This window comes from Chlamydotis macqueenii, chromosome 5, assembly GCF_036417535.1.
Source record: "Chlamydotis macqueenii isolate bChlMac1 chromosome 5, bChlMac1.mat, whole genome shotgun sequence".
NCBI classification, from domain to species: domain Eukaryota; kingdom Metazoa; phylum Chordata; class Aves; order Otidiformes; family Otididae; genus Chlamydotis; species Chlamydotis macqueenii.
Genome location: NC_141560.1, coordinates 13,087,826 through 13,105,820, shown reverse-complemented (window position 1 = coordinate 13,105,820; position 17,995 = coordinate 13,087,826). Strand labels below are relative to the sequence as shown.

The 17,995-nt window shown below is 40.2% G+C and overlaps 1 protein-coding gene across 1 annotated transcript; it reads left to right on the top strand.

Annotated features, from left to right (window-relative positions):
* The first annotated feature begins 4,961 nt into the window (after window positions 1-4,961).
* DLK1 (delta like non-canonical Notch ligand 1) lies at window positions 4,962-17,092 on the top strand. Its single transcript, XM_086749086.1, has 5 exons — window positions 4,962-5,183; window positions 6,342-6,405; window positions 6,847-6,977; window positions 11,772-11,913; window positions 15,893-17,092. The coding sequence occupies exons 1-5, from the start codon at window positions 5,114-5,116 to the stop codon at window positions 16,632-16,634; spliced, it is 1,149 nt and encodes a 382-aa protein (XP_086605212.1). The 5' UTR covers window positions 4,962-5,113; the 3' UTR covers window positions 16,635-17,092.
* The last annotated feature ends 903 nt before the right edge of the window (window positions 17,093-17,995 follow it).

Sequence of the window (17,995 nt, the reverse complement as noted above, 5' to 3'; positions counted from 1 at the left end):
AATTAATCTTCCTTGCAACTAAAGTTCTATACATTACTTCTGCCCACTACAAATTTTTTCACTTCTGTCTTTCCTGTTTTCACACATTATGATGGATATATCTTTTAGCATTTCTCTCTCTTTAGACCAAAAAGTCTTTCCACGATTCTCACACTGCCTTTCAATGAGCCTCTCTACATTATTCTATACTTCAAGTACAGGCAGCCCAATACTATATAAAATGATAGTGATACCCTTCCAGCTTTTTGAAAAATGTCTTTCCTTAGATTTCTTTAAATACAGATGTATTCTTTTTGTAACGTCTTCAGATAAGATCTCATTTTTATTTGCATTAGTGACAGAATATTTTTTCCTGAATAATTTTTATTTTACTTTATGCCTGTGCTACATATGTTTCTCCTCTGGTTTCTCAGCTTTTGGGCTGTGAATAGCAGGATGGAAAAAAAATCTGATAGAAGAATAACGGTTTTTACTGTTGTCTTGATTTGCTTTTTATATAGTAGTTTCCCAACTCTGTATTTTAATTGCTAGTGCTTAATTGCACAATGTGTGCATCTATCAATGGAATAACTTTGAATGTAGAATCTTACTGAATATTTCAAATTTCTATATTTAGGGCTTTTTCTTTACAGTATCAAAGAAGGGCTAGACTATGATCTCAGGGATGGCAAATCCTCTGACTTTGCTACATTGAGAAAGGGGAAAATTGCATGTATTTTTTGATCAAGACTGCTACAGTCAGTGGAAAGCTGCCCTAGCGATGAAAGTTTTGCCTCAGTCTTCGGAGTGGCCAAGATGTCATGTAATGCATTTTCTAAAACAGCTGGCAGAATTCTCTGTGCTGTAGTAATTGGGTGATAGATAGCACTAAGCTACTGCTTTGTCAATAGTTAGAGATTGAAGTTATGAGGATTTTCAGTGCCAGGCAAGGGAGTGGGTTTGGCTTTAACTCCTGTGAATTATCACTGTATATTTTAGCTGTACACACTCTGGCTACTGTTCCAACGGGAAAAAAAAAATTACCATGATTAAAAAAAAAAACCTTTGGCCATCTCTAGCTAACTGTTGGTAGCAGCTATTTCTGTGTGCGGTGAAATCTATTCCGTGCAGAAAAACTTTCTGGTTTATGTGCCCTGATATAAAAGGTGCCAGATGAGACACCTGTCTCCCCGCTGAAGTCTACAGACATTCATCTGTTGCCTGTTATGAGGGCAGAAACATGTTGTTGAAGTGGGTACAGTGACAACAGAAATAATTTTGTGTTTTTCTTGTCAGTCATTTGCCAGCACAGTGTACTGAATTAGCTTGCTGAAGAGTCAGAGGTAATGGAAGTGAAGCTGGCATGAGGGGAGAAGTGCAACTGTGCAGCTGGGAGATGGCAAGGAGGTTAGAAGAAAAGGAGAGAGAGGATGCTCTGCTCAACTCCACCAAGCTTGTAGGCTGGCTCAGCCCATCTTGTCCAGTCACAGATGAGAATGGGACAGCCTAACATAAAGAGTGTAAAATAGTTCCTTAAGGTTCCAAATGTGTCTGATGAGCTTTTCTTTTTTCTAACAGACAACACTACTGACACAGTGCTATATAGAGTACAAACTTGCAAACCCAGCTAACAGATCCTAAAACTTTGTGCCTGCATATATCCATGGCTGATGAGATCCCATCAAGGGATAAAGGATAAACCTCTCAACTGATAATGTTAGAGTTTCAGATACTCTTGTTCACAAAGTATTGCTGTTTTGCCAGGGAGATGGCACTGCCCTCTAATCGGTATTTTTTTTCTTTCCCTTTGCAACATGTATAAGCATAGCCCAAATTAATCACAGTTATCTCTCCCTCTTATGTGGGGTCTTACATATGGTTTCTACGCGACTCCGCTGTTAGCCTCAGATTTTAGGTACCAGGAGTTTGTGGGGACCTTCAGGAGGTGTTATGTTGATGATTTGCTTTGTGTTTCTTGTCATTGATGGAGATTTTCCATCTCCACGTTCTTGCAACCATGAAATAAAAATTTAATTGATCTTCTCTCTAGTAAAAATGTGTTATATCAGTAGGCAGACAGGGAATATGAGTACTCCTAGCCAGGACAGAACTTCAAGGATTCCTTGCTGCTTCTGGATTTTCAGACTTTGCAAAGTTGCTTGCATCCTGCTGACCAGAAGCTTGAAGCACTCTGTTTCTACATTCAATGTACAAAATGAAGTACTTAGAATCTTAACTTCTCAATCTCAGTCTGCTTTTCCCAGTAGCTCAGTCCTCAAACATGTTCATTATTCCTGTCTAAGAATGCAGGATTCTTGTGTGCCGTTTTCTTGGAACAAATGAAATAACAATATCTCCGTTTCTGGACAAGGATGCATGAAGACTTTTTTCCGGATTCAGTTGTTGTAGTCAGTGTCTTTGATGATCCGATGGTCCTGATTCCCTTAACAAGTTCCAAAGTAAATCTCCCAAGGTCCCAACGTTTCCGTGAAACTATCTGTTTTCCAACAATGACAGACTGTTGAGAGCTCACTAGACCAGCACTCCTCAGTCTGTTAAAAAAAAAAAAAAAAAAAAAAAGGTTATTCTCAGTAGAAATCACTAAGATCTGCCAGAACACAGTTACTGTAATTTCAAGAACTACTGTGAAGACTATGGAGATTTGGATCAGAGTGGTTTTGGCAGCAAAAAAAGCTAAGTAAAAATGATTTGCAGTTTGGTTTGCTCAGGTGGAAGGAGGGGAGAACAGAGAATTAGACTGGATTTACAAAACACTGGGGTTTCTGTTTTGAAATTATTTTTAGATTAGTATCTAGGCAGATTCCGTTCCAACAGATTCTGGTTATATTGGATAGACTCCACTCTAACAAAAAGGATTCTGACCTCTTGGAAATAAAATCAGCAGGTTTTGCTCAGATGATTCTTGAAGTAAGTAAAAGAGATGGGAAAATGGTGATTTGTCCTAATTTCAGCAATCCAAGAGGCACTTCTGAGACACAGTACAGTAAAAAGCAGAGTTGTTCTAAAAAAAAAAATAGATTATTTTTGCCCAACAGTGTATCTATGCAAAAAAAAATCTAAAAAGCCTGAAAAATAAGCAAGAAAAAGAGAGTACAAAAATTGAAGTTTGCAATGCTGATTGTAACATACCACATACAGGACTGTGAGAACAAGATTTTTTCTAATGATTTTTTTCCTAAGATGTCAGTTTTGGACAATACAGCTGATATTCAGTAGTTACCTCAGAAAATAGAAGCATGTCATCATATGTCAGAGTATATATTTACAATGCAAATTGGAGCAGATAATTTGACAGTGATGACTGTACAGATAAAACCTATGAATTCTACAAACTCTCTAGTTTTAAGGTCTGAACTGAAAAGAACACAAGGAGAAATTTCTAGGATAGAAGGCAGAAAGATTAAAGCCTTCTTTTGATCAGTTGGTCAAGCGACTATAGGAATATCACTGAAACTGCAGAACATTGGTAAGCTTTTAACTACCCAGGTTCTCTCTTCATCAAAAAATGCAAACAAAGGTCTGACATAACAAGGCTTCTACGTCACCAAGCAGAGAATTTATGATGTAAGGGAGGAACAAGCAACCTTGGACCTATGGCAACCTGAGTGTGAACAAATAACTAAGAAAGTCAGAATAAAACCAAAGTGAACAGACTAACAAAGAGCTGCTGCTATCGACCCTAGAAAGGCACAGGTTCACAGAAGGGCAGAGTAAAGGATTAAGCGGTCAGCGTAACCACTCCACATTTTCACTTCTCTAGAGTGTCATCCACGGTACCCCAGCACAGCTCGGTCTGGTGAGCTACAGCACTCTGCGATGGCAAAGTAACCTTTTCAAAACAGTAAGTAACGTTTCAGTAGTAAAAGGAAAGCAAGACAAGCAGAAAAGGCATGGAAGCAATCTGTACCCTCAGAGTGAGATAGGCACAGCTTATCTCGGATACCAAAACTTTTGGAGAGCTTTGAAGAAGCAGTGTCTGCTTCTCACATCTTAGTGATGTGAGAACTCCTAAGTGTTGTCTTTTAATCCACCTCTCATTCTCTGCTCTTCCTTTTCTTGTCCTTCACTTCCCTCATTCTTGTTTAAAACTAAAAGTCAGCATTAGTAGAAGCAAACTTTTTCAGCCTCAGTGGCACTGTTGTCTTCAAGTCCCATTAAATGGGCTGTCTGAAGCTAATGTGTGCTTTCCAGTGTGTATCTTTTCAGGCAGGTAATCTTGAATTAGCCCATTGCAATTCTAGAGGAAAAGCAGATGGCTGTATAGCTTTCTTACCATATTATAGGGATCTCTAGTTGCTTCACATAACTGCAGATAAATTGGTAAATGAGGTCTGGTGGAAGAAAGCACTACACCAGCAAACAGAAAACAGGTCCCTTAGGAGTCGTAAAAGCCAGGAATACCTTATTTAAAAAAAAATAAAATAAAGGACAAGAAAGAATACAAAGATGAAGAAACAGTCTGTTTTCATAAGGGATTGCTCAAAGGAAGAATAAAAAGATAGTGAGGAGGAAGGAACAGTCACAGAATAAAATGCAAAATTTAAACTGCCTTGTGGTGGAAGTAACGTTTCTTCTTCATCTGTTCAGTGTATGAAAGACTACTAAAGGTAGCGTTTGGGGTGTTTGGTTTGTTTTGGGTTTTTTTTAACTCTTTAGCCTGAGAAACGTGAAATGTTTGATCTTCCTTGCTTTTGTTGGGGTCTTCCCTGAAAAAGTTGGAGCTCTGCTGTGAATGGCGAAGGAGAGAAGTCTTCAGATTTCTGAAGACCAGTCCCACATCAGCACTTTGCGGGCAGTCGGATTAAGTTTAAACAACGCGTGCTCAGCACACCCCCAGCAGACCTCCCCTCTCCCGCGCCCTTCCACATTTCCTCGCCTCGCCCGCGACCGCGCCAGGTGCTCGGCTCTTCTCTCCGCCCCCGCGCAGGAGAGCGGGCTGGGAGCGGCGGAATTGGGTAGGGGCTGTCTGGAGGGCAGCAGGGCCGGCAGGAGCCGGGCAGCCCTCCCCTCCCTCCCAGCCCCTCCTTCCTCCCGCCTCGCCGCGGCTCTGTGCGGGCTGCGGCGGGGGGGGGACAGGGGCTGCCGCCGGGCGAGGAAGCGGCGCGGAGGGGCCATGGAGCTGCGCGGCGCCGGGCTCATCAGCTGCTGCTGCCTGCTGCCCCTCGTCCTCCCCGCGGGCCCAGGTAAGGGCGGTGGGAGCTGGGGGGTGGGCATCGGGCAGGCCGGCGTTTGCCGCGGGGAGCGGCGCAGCCAGGGGAGGCGAAGGGAGGCGAGGCGGGAAACTTTTCGGAGTTTGCCGGGGCCGGGAGGGCAGCGGCGGCCGGACCCTTCCGCAGTTTCCTGCGGGAAGAGCTTTCCCCGGCCCTGGCTGCCGGCGAAGGTGCCGGTGGTCTTCGGAGCTGTGCCTTTGCGTTCTACTGGGAGCGTGCGTCGTGCCCTTTGCTGGGGTGTCCGCGGCTAATGGTGACGGGACATGGGGTAATGGTTTTAAACTAAAAGAGGGTAGATTTAGATTCGACATAAGGAAGACATGTTTTAACAATGGGATGCTGAAACAGGTTGCCCAGAGAGATGCCCCATCCCTGGAAACGTTTAAGGCCAGGATGAGGCTCTGAGCAACCTGATCTGGCTGGAGATGTCCCTGCTCCTTGCAGGGGGGGTTAGACTGGATGACCTTTAAAGGCACCTTCCAAACAAAACCGTTCTATGATGCTATAACTCTAATGATGGTGGCTTCGAGCAGCACTGCTTAGGGCGCTTGATGCAAACAGTTGAAACAAACAAAAAAAAAAACCCGACAGAGACCTCGTCCCCTTAACTTACCTTATTCATGCATGATTTAATGAAAATAGTGGGTTTTTTTTTTTCCGTCCAACATAGGGTTGAAGAGAATTCAACACTTACACTGTTAGTTGTTTTAAATTGGATTTTTTTTCTGACTAAAGGTACTTCTGCGTTTCAAGTAGTTCTACAACAATGCAGTTGGAATGGCATGTTATGAAATGACATGCATGGATCTCTTCAGAAATTTCCCTTTTAACATAGTCTATAGTGGTAATACATACACTTTTCATATGCTGAAGTGACTTGGTTTGCATTTTTTTGTGGTTAATTCTTCATATCATTTCACTTTTCCTATAGGAACACTCTGTAACCTGCTCCAGATGAAGTTAATTTAAAATTTTATGTTGCAAAAACATATATTAAAAAAAAAAACAAACGACCCAGAACATTATGCAGTCTAGGTTCTTTTAAAACGTCGATCACGTGTATAGGACATGATATGATTTTTTTCTGAGTGCTGCTTTTTCTGCTTTGATACTATAAATCTCTTCTTCCAGGCGTGAACTGTAAAACTGGCTGCCACCCAGAGAATGGATTTTGTGAATTTCCCAGTGAATGCAGGTAAAAAGATCTGTCAGACAGGGCTATTAGCACAGGAACGGACAGCTTCCATAATTCATAGTCCTTGTAAAGTAGACAGAAGCTGAAATTATCTGCCTTTTGAAAATCTGGACCTGTAATGAAATAGCACTCTACTAGGATACAGTAACTGGACTCATAGAGCATAGACATCTAGGTGCCTTTTTAGTCTGCTTTTTCCAGTAAGAAAAGTTTTGACATTGATTAGCCTTTTTTTTTTTCTCACTGAATGAAACGATTTTCTTCACATAAACCACTTCTAGTATCCCAGAAGTAGTGATGGTATTTCTTTGTTCAAATGTGCTGCACAGTCCAATTTTGTATCCAAAAGTTTATTTATTGTGCCCCTAAAGGAGGAACTTCCTTGTAACTGTGTTTATTAAAAATAAACTATACCTCTGTCTTGTCTTTTGTTTCTTTCAGGTGTCAGCCCGGTTGGCAGGGGGCTCTTTGCGATCAGTGTGTTCCTTTCCCTGGGTGTTTGCACGGCAGCTGTGCCAAGCCCTGGCAGTGCATCTGCGAAGAGGGCTGGGTTGGCAGCCTCTGTGACATAGGTTTGCACATCCTTTCCTCTCCTTGAGCAAGTGAGGTGAAACAGCCCCACCTGGTGCTGGAAACATGCGAAATTCCTTCTGGTTAATTATTTTAAAAGATTGAATGTTAGTGCCCGATAATAAGAAGATTCTGGGCAGCAGCACATAAGCCTGGAACTTTTATAATAATTTAGATAGAAGCACGCAGTATCCTTAGTAATTGGGCATATATGCAAGCAAAGCATAAACTCATAATTCTGTTTTAAACATTGATTATCATGGACAAGACCAACAAGCAACTGCTCCCCTGTTGTCATAGAAGCCCTTTCTATAAAAATACAAGTTGTCTTGTATATATTAAATAATTTGAAGTATTTACCTAGCATATTATATATATATGTATATATGCACTATTTACTTCATATTTCTTGAAAACAAAAACATTGTGCTTATCTCTTCCTTTACTTAACCCAGTGATGATTCTGTGGAGTAGCATTAGTGTAACTGAGAAAAAGGGCTGCTTGAACAGGCTGCCTCTTCCCTCTCAGGTCTGAGGGGTAAGCACATCTCTTGTGTGCACTCTCTCACCCCTTGCCAGTCAGAATGAGCCAGCTTAGCGTAAGCAAGCTGAAGAACTAGCCTTTGCTGAGCTATTTTATTTTGGCTGACACAAGCAAATGTTCAGCCAAAGAGATCTGAGGGTGCTGAAACCACATGAGCATCCAGGAGCATGCGCCTGTTCAGCCCACGTCGCTGCAGCTGGAAGAGGACAGGTGTCCAGGGCTTCATTCTCTTTTCACATCTTCCAAGCTTTTATTGTTATGCAGCTTATAATTTATAGAGCATGACTATGTTCTGCCAACGAGTACCCAAAACAGTAATTAATGATGACACAATTTGAACTGGATAAAATTTTCAAGATGACTAAAAGACTCAGAAGACTTCAGGTAGCTTACACCTCTGCAGTGACGTGGAGCTTGGTGCAAGGTATTCAGGTACTCATTTAGTTTCTCATCAGGTTTTGCAGCCCGTACTCACCGGCTGCACACATAAGCTTAGGCAGGCTCCTTAGTTGAAAGCTGGTCTTGGTATGTTTGCAGGAGCTGCAGTAGCAATGGTGCAGATGTGACTATAAGCTCTCAGAGATGTTCTGGACACCTCTCACAGATGTGTTTGTACCTGAGACAGCCACCTAGATTCACATTACAGTTAGTGAGGAGGAATGGGTCCCTCTTGTCTGTGATCTACAATCATGGACTTCTAAAACTAGACAGAAGAACCTCCTGCTGCCTACCTTAGGAGGCTCAGTTCTATTGCTTGTCAATGACTCCAAAGGACTGGATTTTTTAAGGTACCATCTTTACATCTAAAGATTCCTGTAAATTAACATTAAATTTTTCAAGCTGGGCATAGTTTTAAAAGCCGTAACTGCTTAGCTGAATTTTTAAGTGCTAATGTACCTTTGCAATTCTGAGCCTTGCAATGTTTCCCTCTTGCAACTGGTGCTTAGGATGCAAAACAATGCTTTGGAAATTGTACTCACATCTTTATGGAAAAATACTAATTTAATACCTATTCATTAAGATAATTCTGTAATACAAAAAAAAAAAAAGATATCCCGTGCTTAAGTTCAGAAACTATAATTTCTCTCAATACTCAGAGTCATCTCTTTGCCAATTTGAATCTAGATCCCCATGAAGGGCTGCAAAGAATATTCAGCCAAAAAGAAATTACCATCCTTTCATCTGCAGGGACACGTTATATTGAGAGTCTTTCATCTCAGTGGAGTTACCTACTCTAAATGCATTGTTTTTCCACAAAGGATCAATAAAAGAGTCCTCCTTTTCTTGCTAATTTTGCCCTCTCTTTCTTGCTAACAAATTGTTATCCTGACCCAATAAAAGCATTGAAACCTCAAATAAGTTGATTGCTCAGCCATTGATCTCATCATCCTCTGTCAAAAAGTTTGTGTCCATTTCCTGGCTGTATAAAGTCATTACAGACTGCTATAACTCATTAACAGGTACCACTAAATGAAACTTGATTAGGTTAGGAAAAAGGAAGGCTTTTGAAGGCTCCTGCTGTTTTGAGATCACTGCCATATACACATAACTGTTTTTTCAATATGGAAATACAAACCCATCCATTTCTTACCATAAAGTATCAGACTCTCTGCCACTCTCTTCTAGTAATTAATTTTTGTGTTGATGAGAGCAGACCACAGTTGTTATATTTTTCACGTGCATATGACATTAAGTGCCATTTTTTAGCTACTGTAGACCATGTTTAGCTTCAGGTGTATAATCAGATAAAGTGTTTTATAAAGCTACATTTGTATTGTTTCTGTGGAGATTGACAAAGGGTCGTCAGTAATGCAATTTTGGCATTCTCTTGAAATTCTTCCTTTTTGCTGCTATAGAAAGTGTAGTATTTGTCAGGGAATTTTTGGCATAGCCACTGTTTTAATGTTGGCAGCTGTGAGCAAATGTCAAGTCACAAGGATGGCAAGACCGGGAATGGAAAACTGTGGGAGAGTCTGAACTTCATTTGGCCACTACTGTAAACACCTGAAATATTTGTAAAATATAGATACAGTCTCAGCAGCTTATTTGCTTGCTAAGCATGGAAGGAAAAAAAAGATGATTCAGAATGGTGGTGTGACCTCTTTTTCTGTTTTCTAGAAAAGTTAGTGTATGATCTCCCTGGGTTGGATCATGGAAGTTCCTTTCTGGAGTAGTTTTAGATCATCAAATGGTTTGCTAATGCCTCTGACTGTGTAGCTGTTGTTTTTATTATGGGCAGCCTGGTTCTCAGTTCAGGTCAAGAATGACCTTCACAGTAATTTATAGGCACACAGATTACAGGTCGGGCCTGATCCACTGTAAACATGTAGGCCAGAATCAGTGGTATCATTTATGGCTATTATTACAGTCATGTCGACAGCTATGGTACTTAGAGAAAGAAATCTATGAGTTGGTATTAGTGTTAACGCTGCTGGTTAACCTTATTGCAATGGAGTGCACCAGCCTGCCTATAAGAATGACATGGCATCTTCTCATCCCGTGGAGACACAGCCTTGAAATCGGGTACTTGACCACCTGGAACCAGGCTGCACAACATAGGATTTCCTTCTGTGGCTGTCTGAGATGCACTGAACAGAACAAAGGGAAAAACAGTTTAGTGGGTTTATTTCCAGGAAAAAATGACAGCCCAGTCGGAGTGTATGGTCCATCTTGTTAAATCAGATCAGTCATCTGGGTCATCTTGTCATCTCTGGCTGTGCCAGCATGGTCATGTTCATAAGCCCGTGACCTCCTTCTTGAATCTTAGCCTCAATTTGGCTAAAACGCCAGTGTATGGTGTGTCATTTGACTGCTTTACCAAGGGCATGTGTTGATAAGCTGTCATCACATCAAGGACAGTAGAGGTGGAGCCTCTAAAGCCTGTGCTAGGCATGCATGAAACAGGGTCAGACTCTGTTATCACTTGAAGCAAGTGAATCAATTGTTGTTGGCCTTTTGAGAGGTAAACTAGACAAAATAGAGAAAATGGGCTATTTGGGGCTATTTTTGTATTTATGTTTCAAAAGGATATGTTCCTATAAGCTTTTAAGTTGTGTTTTAAAATTAAATCCTTGACACAAAGTACTGACAGCAATGTATGTGTATATGTGTGTATATACATACACTTATCCATATATATTTCAGAGAGTTTCCTTGCTCCTATATCAGAGTTCATGCTTTATTAGCTGCCTTTAAAGCTTGTGAAAATAGGTGGCAAACAACGCTGCTCCAAAAAGCATCTAAGGTTATTTTGGTCCCTATGAAAATTGGAGCTTACACTCAAAGTGGTTGTCTTGCAATGAGAACAGGCTAATACATTAGAAAATAGAGCCTCTTATCCAGGGAAGATTGTATTTGAAAGCTAAGGCTGTTGAAATGTTTTGCTATGGTTAATATTTTGTAGTACCTCATGATATCATCTAACTTTCATGTTATGTTGTGGGAAGTAAAATATAAATGCCCTTAAATCCTTTTTATCTTCTTAGAAAGTGTATTTGCCCTTAAATCCTTTTTTTATCTTCTTAGAAAGTGTATTTGTGCACATCAGTGTGTGAGGCATCGGATAACTTGCAGCCAGCACTTCTCTGCAGCTGCTCCATTAGTTGCCTAAAATATGCATGTTTGTTTGTTTATTTTTAATTATTTTAAAAATTCAGTAATCATTTGAGTGGGAAGTGGCTAAGCAGGGAAATTGTAAAGAAAATGAGATGTGTGACTTTGGGTCCAGATGTCATACAGCTCTCTCTTCTGCTACATTTATGTAAGGGCTGGATGCAGCCCAGCCAAATGAAATGAAATTTTAAGACATTTTTGTAACTTGCTGATCTCTATTATTATGAAATGTTTGTTCATAAGCTCATAATGATAGGTTCTCAGGCAGGGAGCAGGGAGGATTCCCTGTCCCTGATTGCTTTATCAGAATTCAGCTCATGGAGAAGTCACGGTTGTGAAAGGATGACTAGACTACATAGAAGTTCTTTCTCCCCTACGAATATTTTCTTGATAATACTACTTATTTATAGCCTGGAACAATTCAAACACGTTTTACAAGTGAGAGCTAGAAAGAGAGGAACAAGCTGAAAGTGCTCGCAATAGTTGAACAATCTGAATTCCATTTTAACAGAGGGAGGAATAAATCAGAATGTATAAAATGCAAGATGAAGACCATTAAAGCTGTATTTTATTTGAAGTACCGTTTACTACTTACTAACTCTTTCTCATTAGATTAATTGAGCCCTGTTTTTTTAAACAGATATTCACCCATGTTCTACAAAGCCCTGCACCAATAACTCAACATGTATAGAGACTGGTGATGGAGGATATATTTGTCTTTGTGCCCAGGGATTTACAGGAAAAAACTGCCATCTCAAAAAAGGACCCTGCATTATTAATGGGTAAATATTGATTTCTGACATGCATTTAAAATCTATACTCCTATTGACTATTATTCAGAATTTTTTGCTAAGTGGAAGTATATCTGTGATTAAAATATATAATGCTTCTGTTGGTTGGTGATATTTTTATCAAACTTTACAAATCTGATCTGTTCATATTGTAAACTCAAAGCATGAGTTTGTGTGCATAATTTGATTACTAAAATTGATCATTTCACATATTGTTGTGATGAATTCATGCCTTCCCATGATTTTAGTAAACAAACTTGAAGTAACCTCCCATCCTGTGTTCTCACCTGTATTGAGAGATATATACAGTAATAAGAACAGTAGCCAACACACAAACTGTCTGCACAAAAACATCCAGTCCACCAGCCTGCCATTTTTTTTAACTGACATATAATGCTATGCCCATAGTTCACTGAAGGAGATAATCTCACTTCCACCCCAGGGTGTGGGGTGCCATTGCTCTCCATTCTCTAAGGGAAGTGGGACATTAGGAACAGCATTGCTATTTTGGATGTTGCCTTCTTTAGCTCCATATTAGTACCTTCTGGTTCTCATTTTGCTCAACAATATAAAATTTTGAATATTCAGATCTACCTTATGACTAAATCTTCCTGAAGACTTGTACACTTCACTGTCTCTGGCAAGAATTGTCGTTCTTACAACTTTATTTCAGTGGAATTTTTTTGCCATTGCTTTTAATTGGGGGATAGTCCCATAGTTCTCTCTGAGTTTACTTTCAGCATCTAAGGTAACTGTGCTGATTTGCCTATTTTTTTTCATTGACAATGAGGAAATTTGTTCCTCACAAGTCTTGCTTTGAATTACATCCAAGCCTAACATAGGGGATGTGAATAGCTTGCTTTCTCCGCTTTTCATCTGTAGAGCAAATATTTCAGTAATGCAACGTGGGCATATATTAACTATCCCAAAGAACCAGTGAGGTACAGTATCGATGAAACAACACAGATTAGTTCCATGTACTTCATTAAAATTCTTAGATTTTTAAATTTCTGAAACTAGATTTTTGTGATAGTACTCTGTGTTCAAACAATACTTATGAACAAGTCTGGAAATCATGAACAATTTTTCTTAAGGAAATAAGAAACTTGAAACAGCAATTCCTTTTCTCTAGGAAGCTGTGTCTCTTTCAGGAAAATGAGCAGCAGGCTCTGCAAATCTGCTTTCAGTTCAAAAAGACAACTGTTCTCAGCATAAGCTCTCTGTGTTTGCTAATACTTCACAGTCCACCAGAGAGTGCACCTCACATCCTGGAAAGAGACCTCATCGTGTGGTGTCATCTCATCAACTTCTCACGTCCTCTCAGTTCCTCTCTACTTGAGTGGCCATGTTAACAATCTTGATATTACTAAGCATTGCCACCAGCTCCTTAGTTAATATTCACAGCTGGAATCAAGACAATTCACAAATCAAAGTGATTGTTCTAGTCTGTTTACAAAATCAGGCAGATGTATTCTTAAAGTTTTGCTCTGAAGCAAAGCAGCGAGTAGTACTTTCTAAAATGAAAGCAGAGTGTTTGGAAAGCAAAGAAGTACTATATCCATGTTTTCACAACTAGCCCTTCCATGTACCACACCTTGCTGAACAGGCATTAAATGCCAAGAATGCAAAGTAACTGAATCTATTCAAGGAGATTAATACTAATACCTTATTTATTTAAACATATTAAAATTAGGCAAATGCAACTCAGTAATAAATAAGGAATACATTTTCAAAATTCTGTGTGTTTCCCCTTAACTGTTTTTTATTTAAATTGTTTACACTTCTGAAAGGTTCAGAAAAAAATTTGACATTTTATTCTTCAACAATTTCTTCCCATTTCCCTACAAAATGCTGTAATTTGACCCGCCCATGAGGATTCAGGCTTCTACACATTGCCATGTCCAAAAGAGGTTGTCAGATTTTCCATGTGCGTTATAAAGCCAAGAGAGGGTGCTAGACTCTCCAATGGTCATAACCATTCATTTAATCAAGGACTGTACAGCTACAGCTTCTGTATTTTGCCTAATGCAGACACAGTGGCTGGTGATTGTGGCTAAATTCCCTGTTTGCATGATCACCTTGATTACTCACCAACTCATGACTGCTATCTCAAAGTCCAGGGGCAACCGCACCTTTCACTGCTTCCAGACTTCCAATTTGTTTTTTCAGCAGCCTTTTTTTCAAGCTGACATCTACAGTGAAGGACAATGCAAGAGGACAGAGCAGTCTATGTGGAAGCAGAAAAAAACCAGACACAGTTCCTCTACCACGATATTCAGGCTCTCCTGATGGGTGGCTACCAAGTGTTTTTTCAGTCCCCAGTAAAGCCAGAGGTGCTTGGGGCAGTCTTTATCATAGCTGCTCCCACAGCAATGGGCTGGGCATTTGAGAAGCTCAACCTTATCCTAACCAGCGGTCAGGGACCATTTGTAGTCAGGAGCTTGTATCTCTTTCACAGTCATCTTACTCAGACATCAACAGGTCTCTTAAATCTCTGTGTCCCACCATGGAAATCCATAATGGCCAATTATGAAATGTCAGCATTCGTGAAGGGAATTCCTGGGACTTTCCCCTGGAAATGTAACACTTGGGGAACAGCTTGGACTTTTCAACTGTGTCCTGGTACTATGCTGTACGTCTTCAGAGATTTATAAGGATTAGGAAAACTGTTGTCAGAGAGGCTTCTTGTAAGCTTTACCAAGTGTTATTCATTTTTAGAAGGTAAATTTTAAAAGCTTTGTTCATATATGGTGAACAACCATGAAAGTGTGTTTTGAGATTTATTTGCAAACCTGTGACCCAGGCCTCCTTTTCCCGCCAACACGGCCAGTTGAAGGACCAAGTCCGCATTGCAAATCTCCACTGAATTGGCACATTTGTGTCTTTCTGTCAATGGGTGGCCCTGTCTTTTGGCTTTATGCTCAGTAAGGCATAGTTACATTGCAAACGTAAAAAAAGGTATCTCAGTGAATTTATAGAATCATAGAATGGTTAGAGTTGGAAGGGACCTTCAAAGGTCATCTAGTCCAACCCCTCTGCAAGGAGCAGGGACATCCCTGACTAGATCAGGTTGCCTAGAGCCTCATCCAACCTGGCCTTGAACGTTTCCAGGGATGGGGCTTCCACCACCTCTCTGGGCAACTTGTTCCAGTGTTCTACAACTCGCATTGTAAAAAAAATTTTTTTTTACATCTCTTTAAACATTCATTAAACATTTTTTACATCTCTTTAAACATTCTTTAAGAATTTACATCTCTTAAAACATAGTACCAGGCTATTAAATTATTAAGTTCTTAAAGAGCTTACAGAAATACTTGGTTTCCTATGGTCCTGTCCTTACATCACAGCTGCCTTTGCCAAGGCTGAAACTATCTCCCTTTTTTTAAAATTACAATTATATTTATCAATATTTTTGGCTGAACAGCAGTTTGCAGGAAAGTATCTGTTCGCCTCTAAATTTATTGTATGTCATGGAGTACTGGAGAGGCAGAATAAAAACAATCAGCTTTACATCTAGCTGCTCTGGCAGAGTGTTTTGCTTTGCCAGTACAATACATAGATTATCTTATGAATAATCAGGGAGGAAAGAAAGCCACGCTGCTAGTGTCTTTGTTCAGTCTTGTCTGAATAGTTGCTCAGCTAAATAGCTCTAAGCATATGAAAACACTGGGAAGCTTAATTTGAATAAGTGTTTGAAATAATTTAAAATCCCTTCAGAGGTCTTCAGGTTGAATTTATATACTTGTGTATTAATCCTGCCCAAAGGGTTGGCAGAAGATACTATAATCTGTATTGACAAAGCTGTTAACAAACTCATTCTTGATTCAACTTCATTTACTTCAGTGGATTTGCATTTGGAATTGGCTCTTCTAAAGAAAACCAGCTCCTTTTATTATATAAAGTGTTTCCTAATAGCTTCTTTCGTTGGACTTCAGTTCAATTCCATCTCTGTGTTTGTTGTCTATTCTAGCTCTCCCTGCCAGAATGGAGGAACATGTATTGATGACAATGGTTTTGCACCCCATGCTTCCTGTCTGTGCCCTTCTGGTTTTGCTGGCAACTTCTGCGAAATAGATAGAGATGACTGTGAGTCCAACCCGTGTGAAAATGGAGGAACGTGTACAGATATTGGTGTGGGTTTCAGCTGTTTTTGTCCCCATGGCTATACAGGAAAACGCTGCAGCAGCCGTATCATATTCTGTGCAAGTGGCCCATGTGAGAATGGAGGGACATGCAGCGAACATCCCCAGGGAGGATTCAAATGCACCTGTAGACCAGAATTTGTTGGTGCGACCTGCAAACATCCCAATGAAAACACAAGTCTCTCTGGAGTGAATATGGAGACAAAGCATATGCAGAATTACAAGCCACCCCCAGAAGCTCATCACAGATCAGTGCATCATCAGCAAGAAATCCTGAAAATAACAATGAAAGAAACAATCCAAAAAGCAGATCCCTTTCTCAGTAGAAGCCAAGTGATATGTTTTGTTGTACTGGGCTTGCTTACATGTCTTGTTGTCTTGGGTACAACTGGGATTGTGTTTTTTTCAAAATGTGAAATGTGGCTTGCTAATGCCAAATATAGTCATCTCCTACGCAAGAAAAAGAACTTTTTTCTGAAATCCAACAATGGGGAAAACCTCTCAGTTAATATTATTTTCCCAGAGAAGATCAAATTGACTAATTACACTAAGAACTACACTGCCATCTAGGTCCTTGAAAGCCAAGCAGCAACTCACAACTTTCCATAGCAATATGTAACACAGACTGAACTTACTGCCTGCGGTTGGCCTCAGTATTTGTGAGTACATTCGCTGTAGCTTGTGCTGAGTGATAATGAAGAAATATAATGTATCTGTATTGCTAAGGATTTTTTCATTCCCTAAAATAAAAATAAAAAAAAAACAAAAGGAGATTAAAGAGCAGGGAATGTTTTGATTTCTTTTCAAGGCAGCTATTTTTTGTAAAATGAAAGGTAATTTACCACTGGAACTGTATTGCAGCTTTCTTGTTCTGTGCATAGTTTATGTGGCAAATACGGTACCTGTAAATTACTCAGTAATGCTTTTTTTTTTTTTTTAATAAACAGCAATTAAGGGCTGTACTGGTTTATTTATTCATTTGTAAATCTTATGCTACATTTACATACATACATACATTGCTAAAAGTCTGCAACCAAGTGTCTCTGCCTAATTCTTCTACTATCTGTGGTAAGCACTTGAGAGATTCAACAGGAGCACATTCACACTAATGTCTCACCTATCCAGTCAGTTTTGCTATTTTTTACATGCTTATAAGATAAATTACTCCTTCTACAGAATTTAGTAGGTCCTTCTGATATTGATTTCCGGTTAAAGGTCTCTGTTGCTTGTGATGCTGCCTCTATAAATTGAACAGTGAATGACCTACCAAAATGTTGAAAAGGTCTTTGGTCATACTTTTTGTATAGAGACCTGGTAGGGATGTAAAGAATCTGATTCTGACTTTTCTACAAATATCGTCAAAGAACTCTGCTGAGAAAAGTATCCTTCACACCTGTGTCATGGGGAGAAATAAAAAGATAATGTGTGTCACCTGCACAAGGACGGTTGCTTTTAAGTCTTCATTTCTGATTTTTCTCTGTCAGATTTCAAGGAGAGGACAAGATTTTCAAGAATCAAAAGCAACACTGGCAAACAGGCAAATGCTCATGAAAGCCACAAAATTGTCAGAGGCCTGAGGGCACTAATAGGTCTTAAACTCCCTGAGGAGCCTCACCTGGGGCTCTCACCCACCACCTGCCCACAAGCCCATTTCAGGTCAGCCCAGGGCTATTAGTCATGGTCTGAGCTGTGCTGGCCTCCACCTCTGCCTGCTGGATGGACCTCAGACCTCTGCTGTAGGTAGCCCATCTGCTGGATGGACCCTTTGGATCTGTGTTCCAGCTCTGTCTCTGGCCCTGTCTCCTTTTTTTCCTGGCTGGAGCCTATGGATGGACCCTGGACCTGGTTCATCACTTGCTGTGTTTGGGACTGTCGATGGACCACATTACCAGTACCACCTCTGTGACTGTGCTGTTGGTGAGGGCATGTCC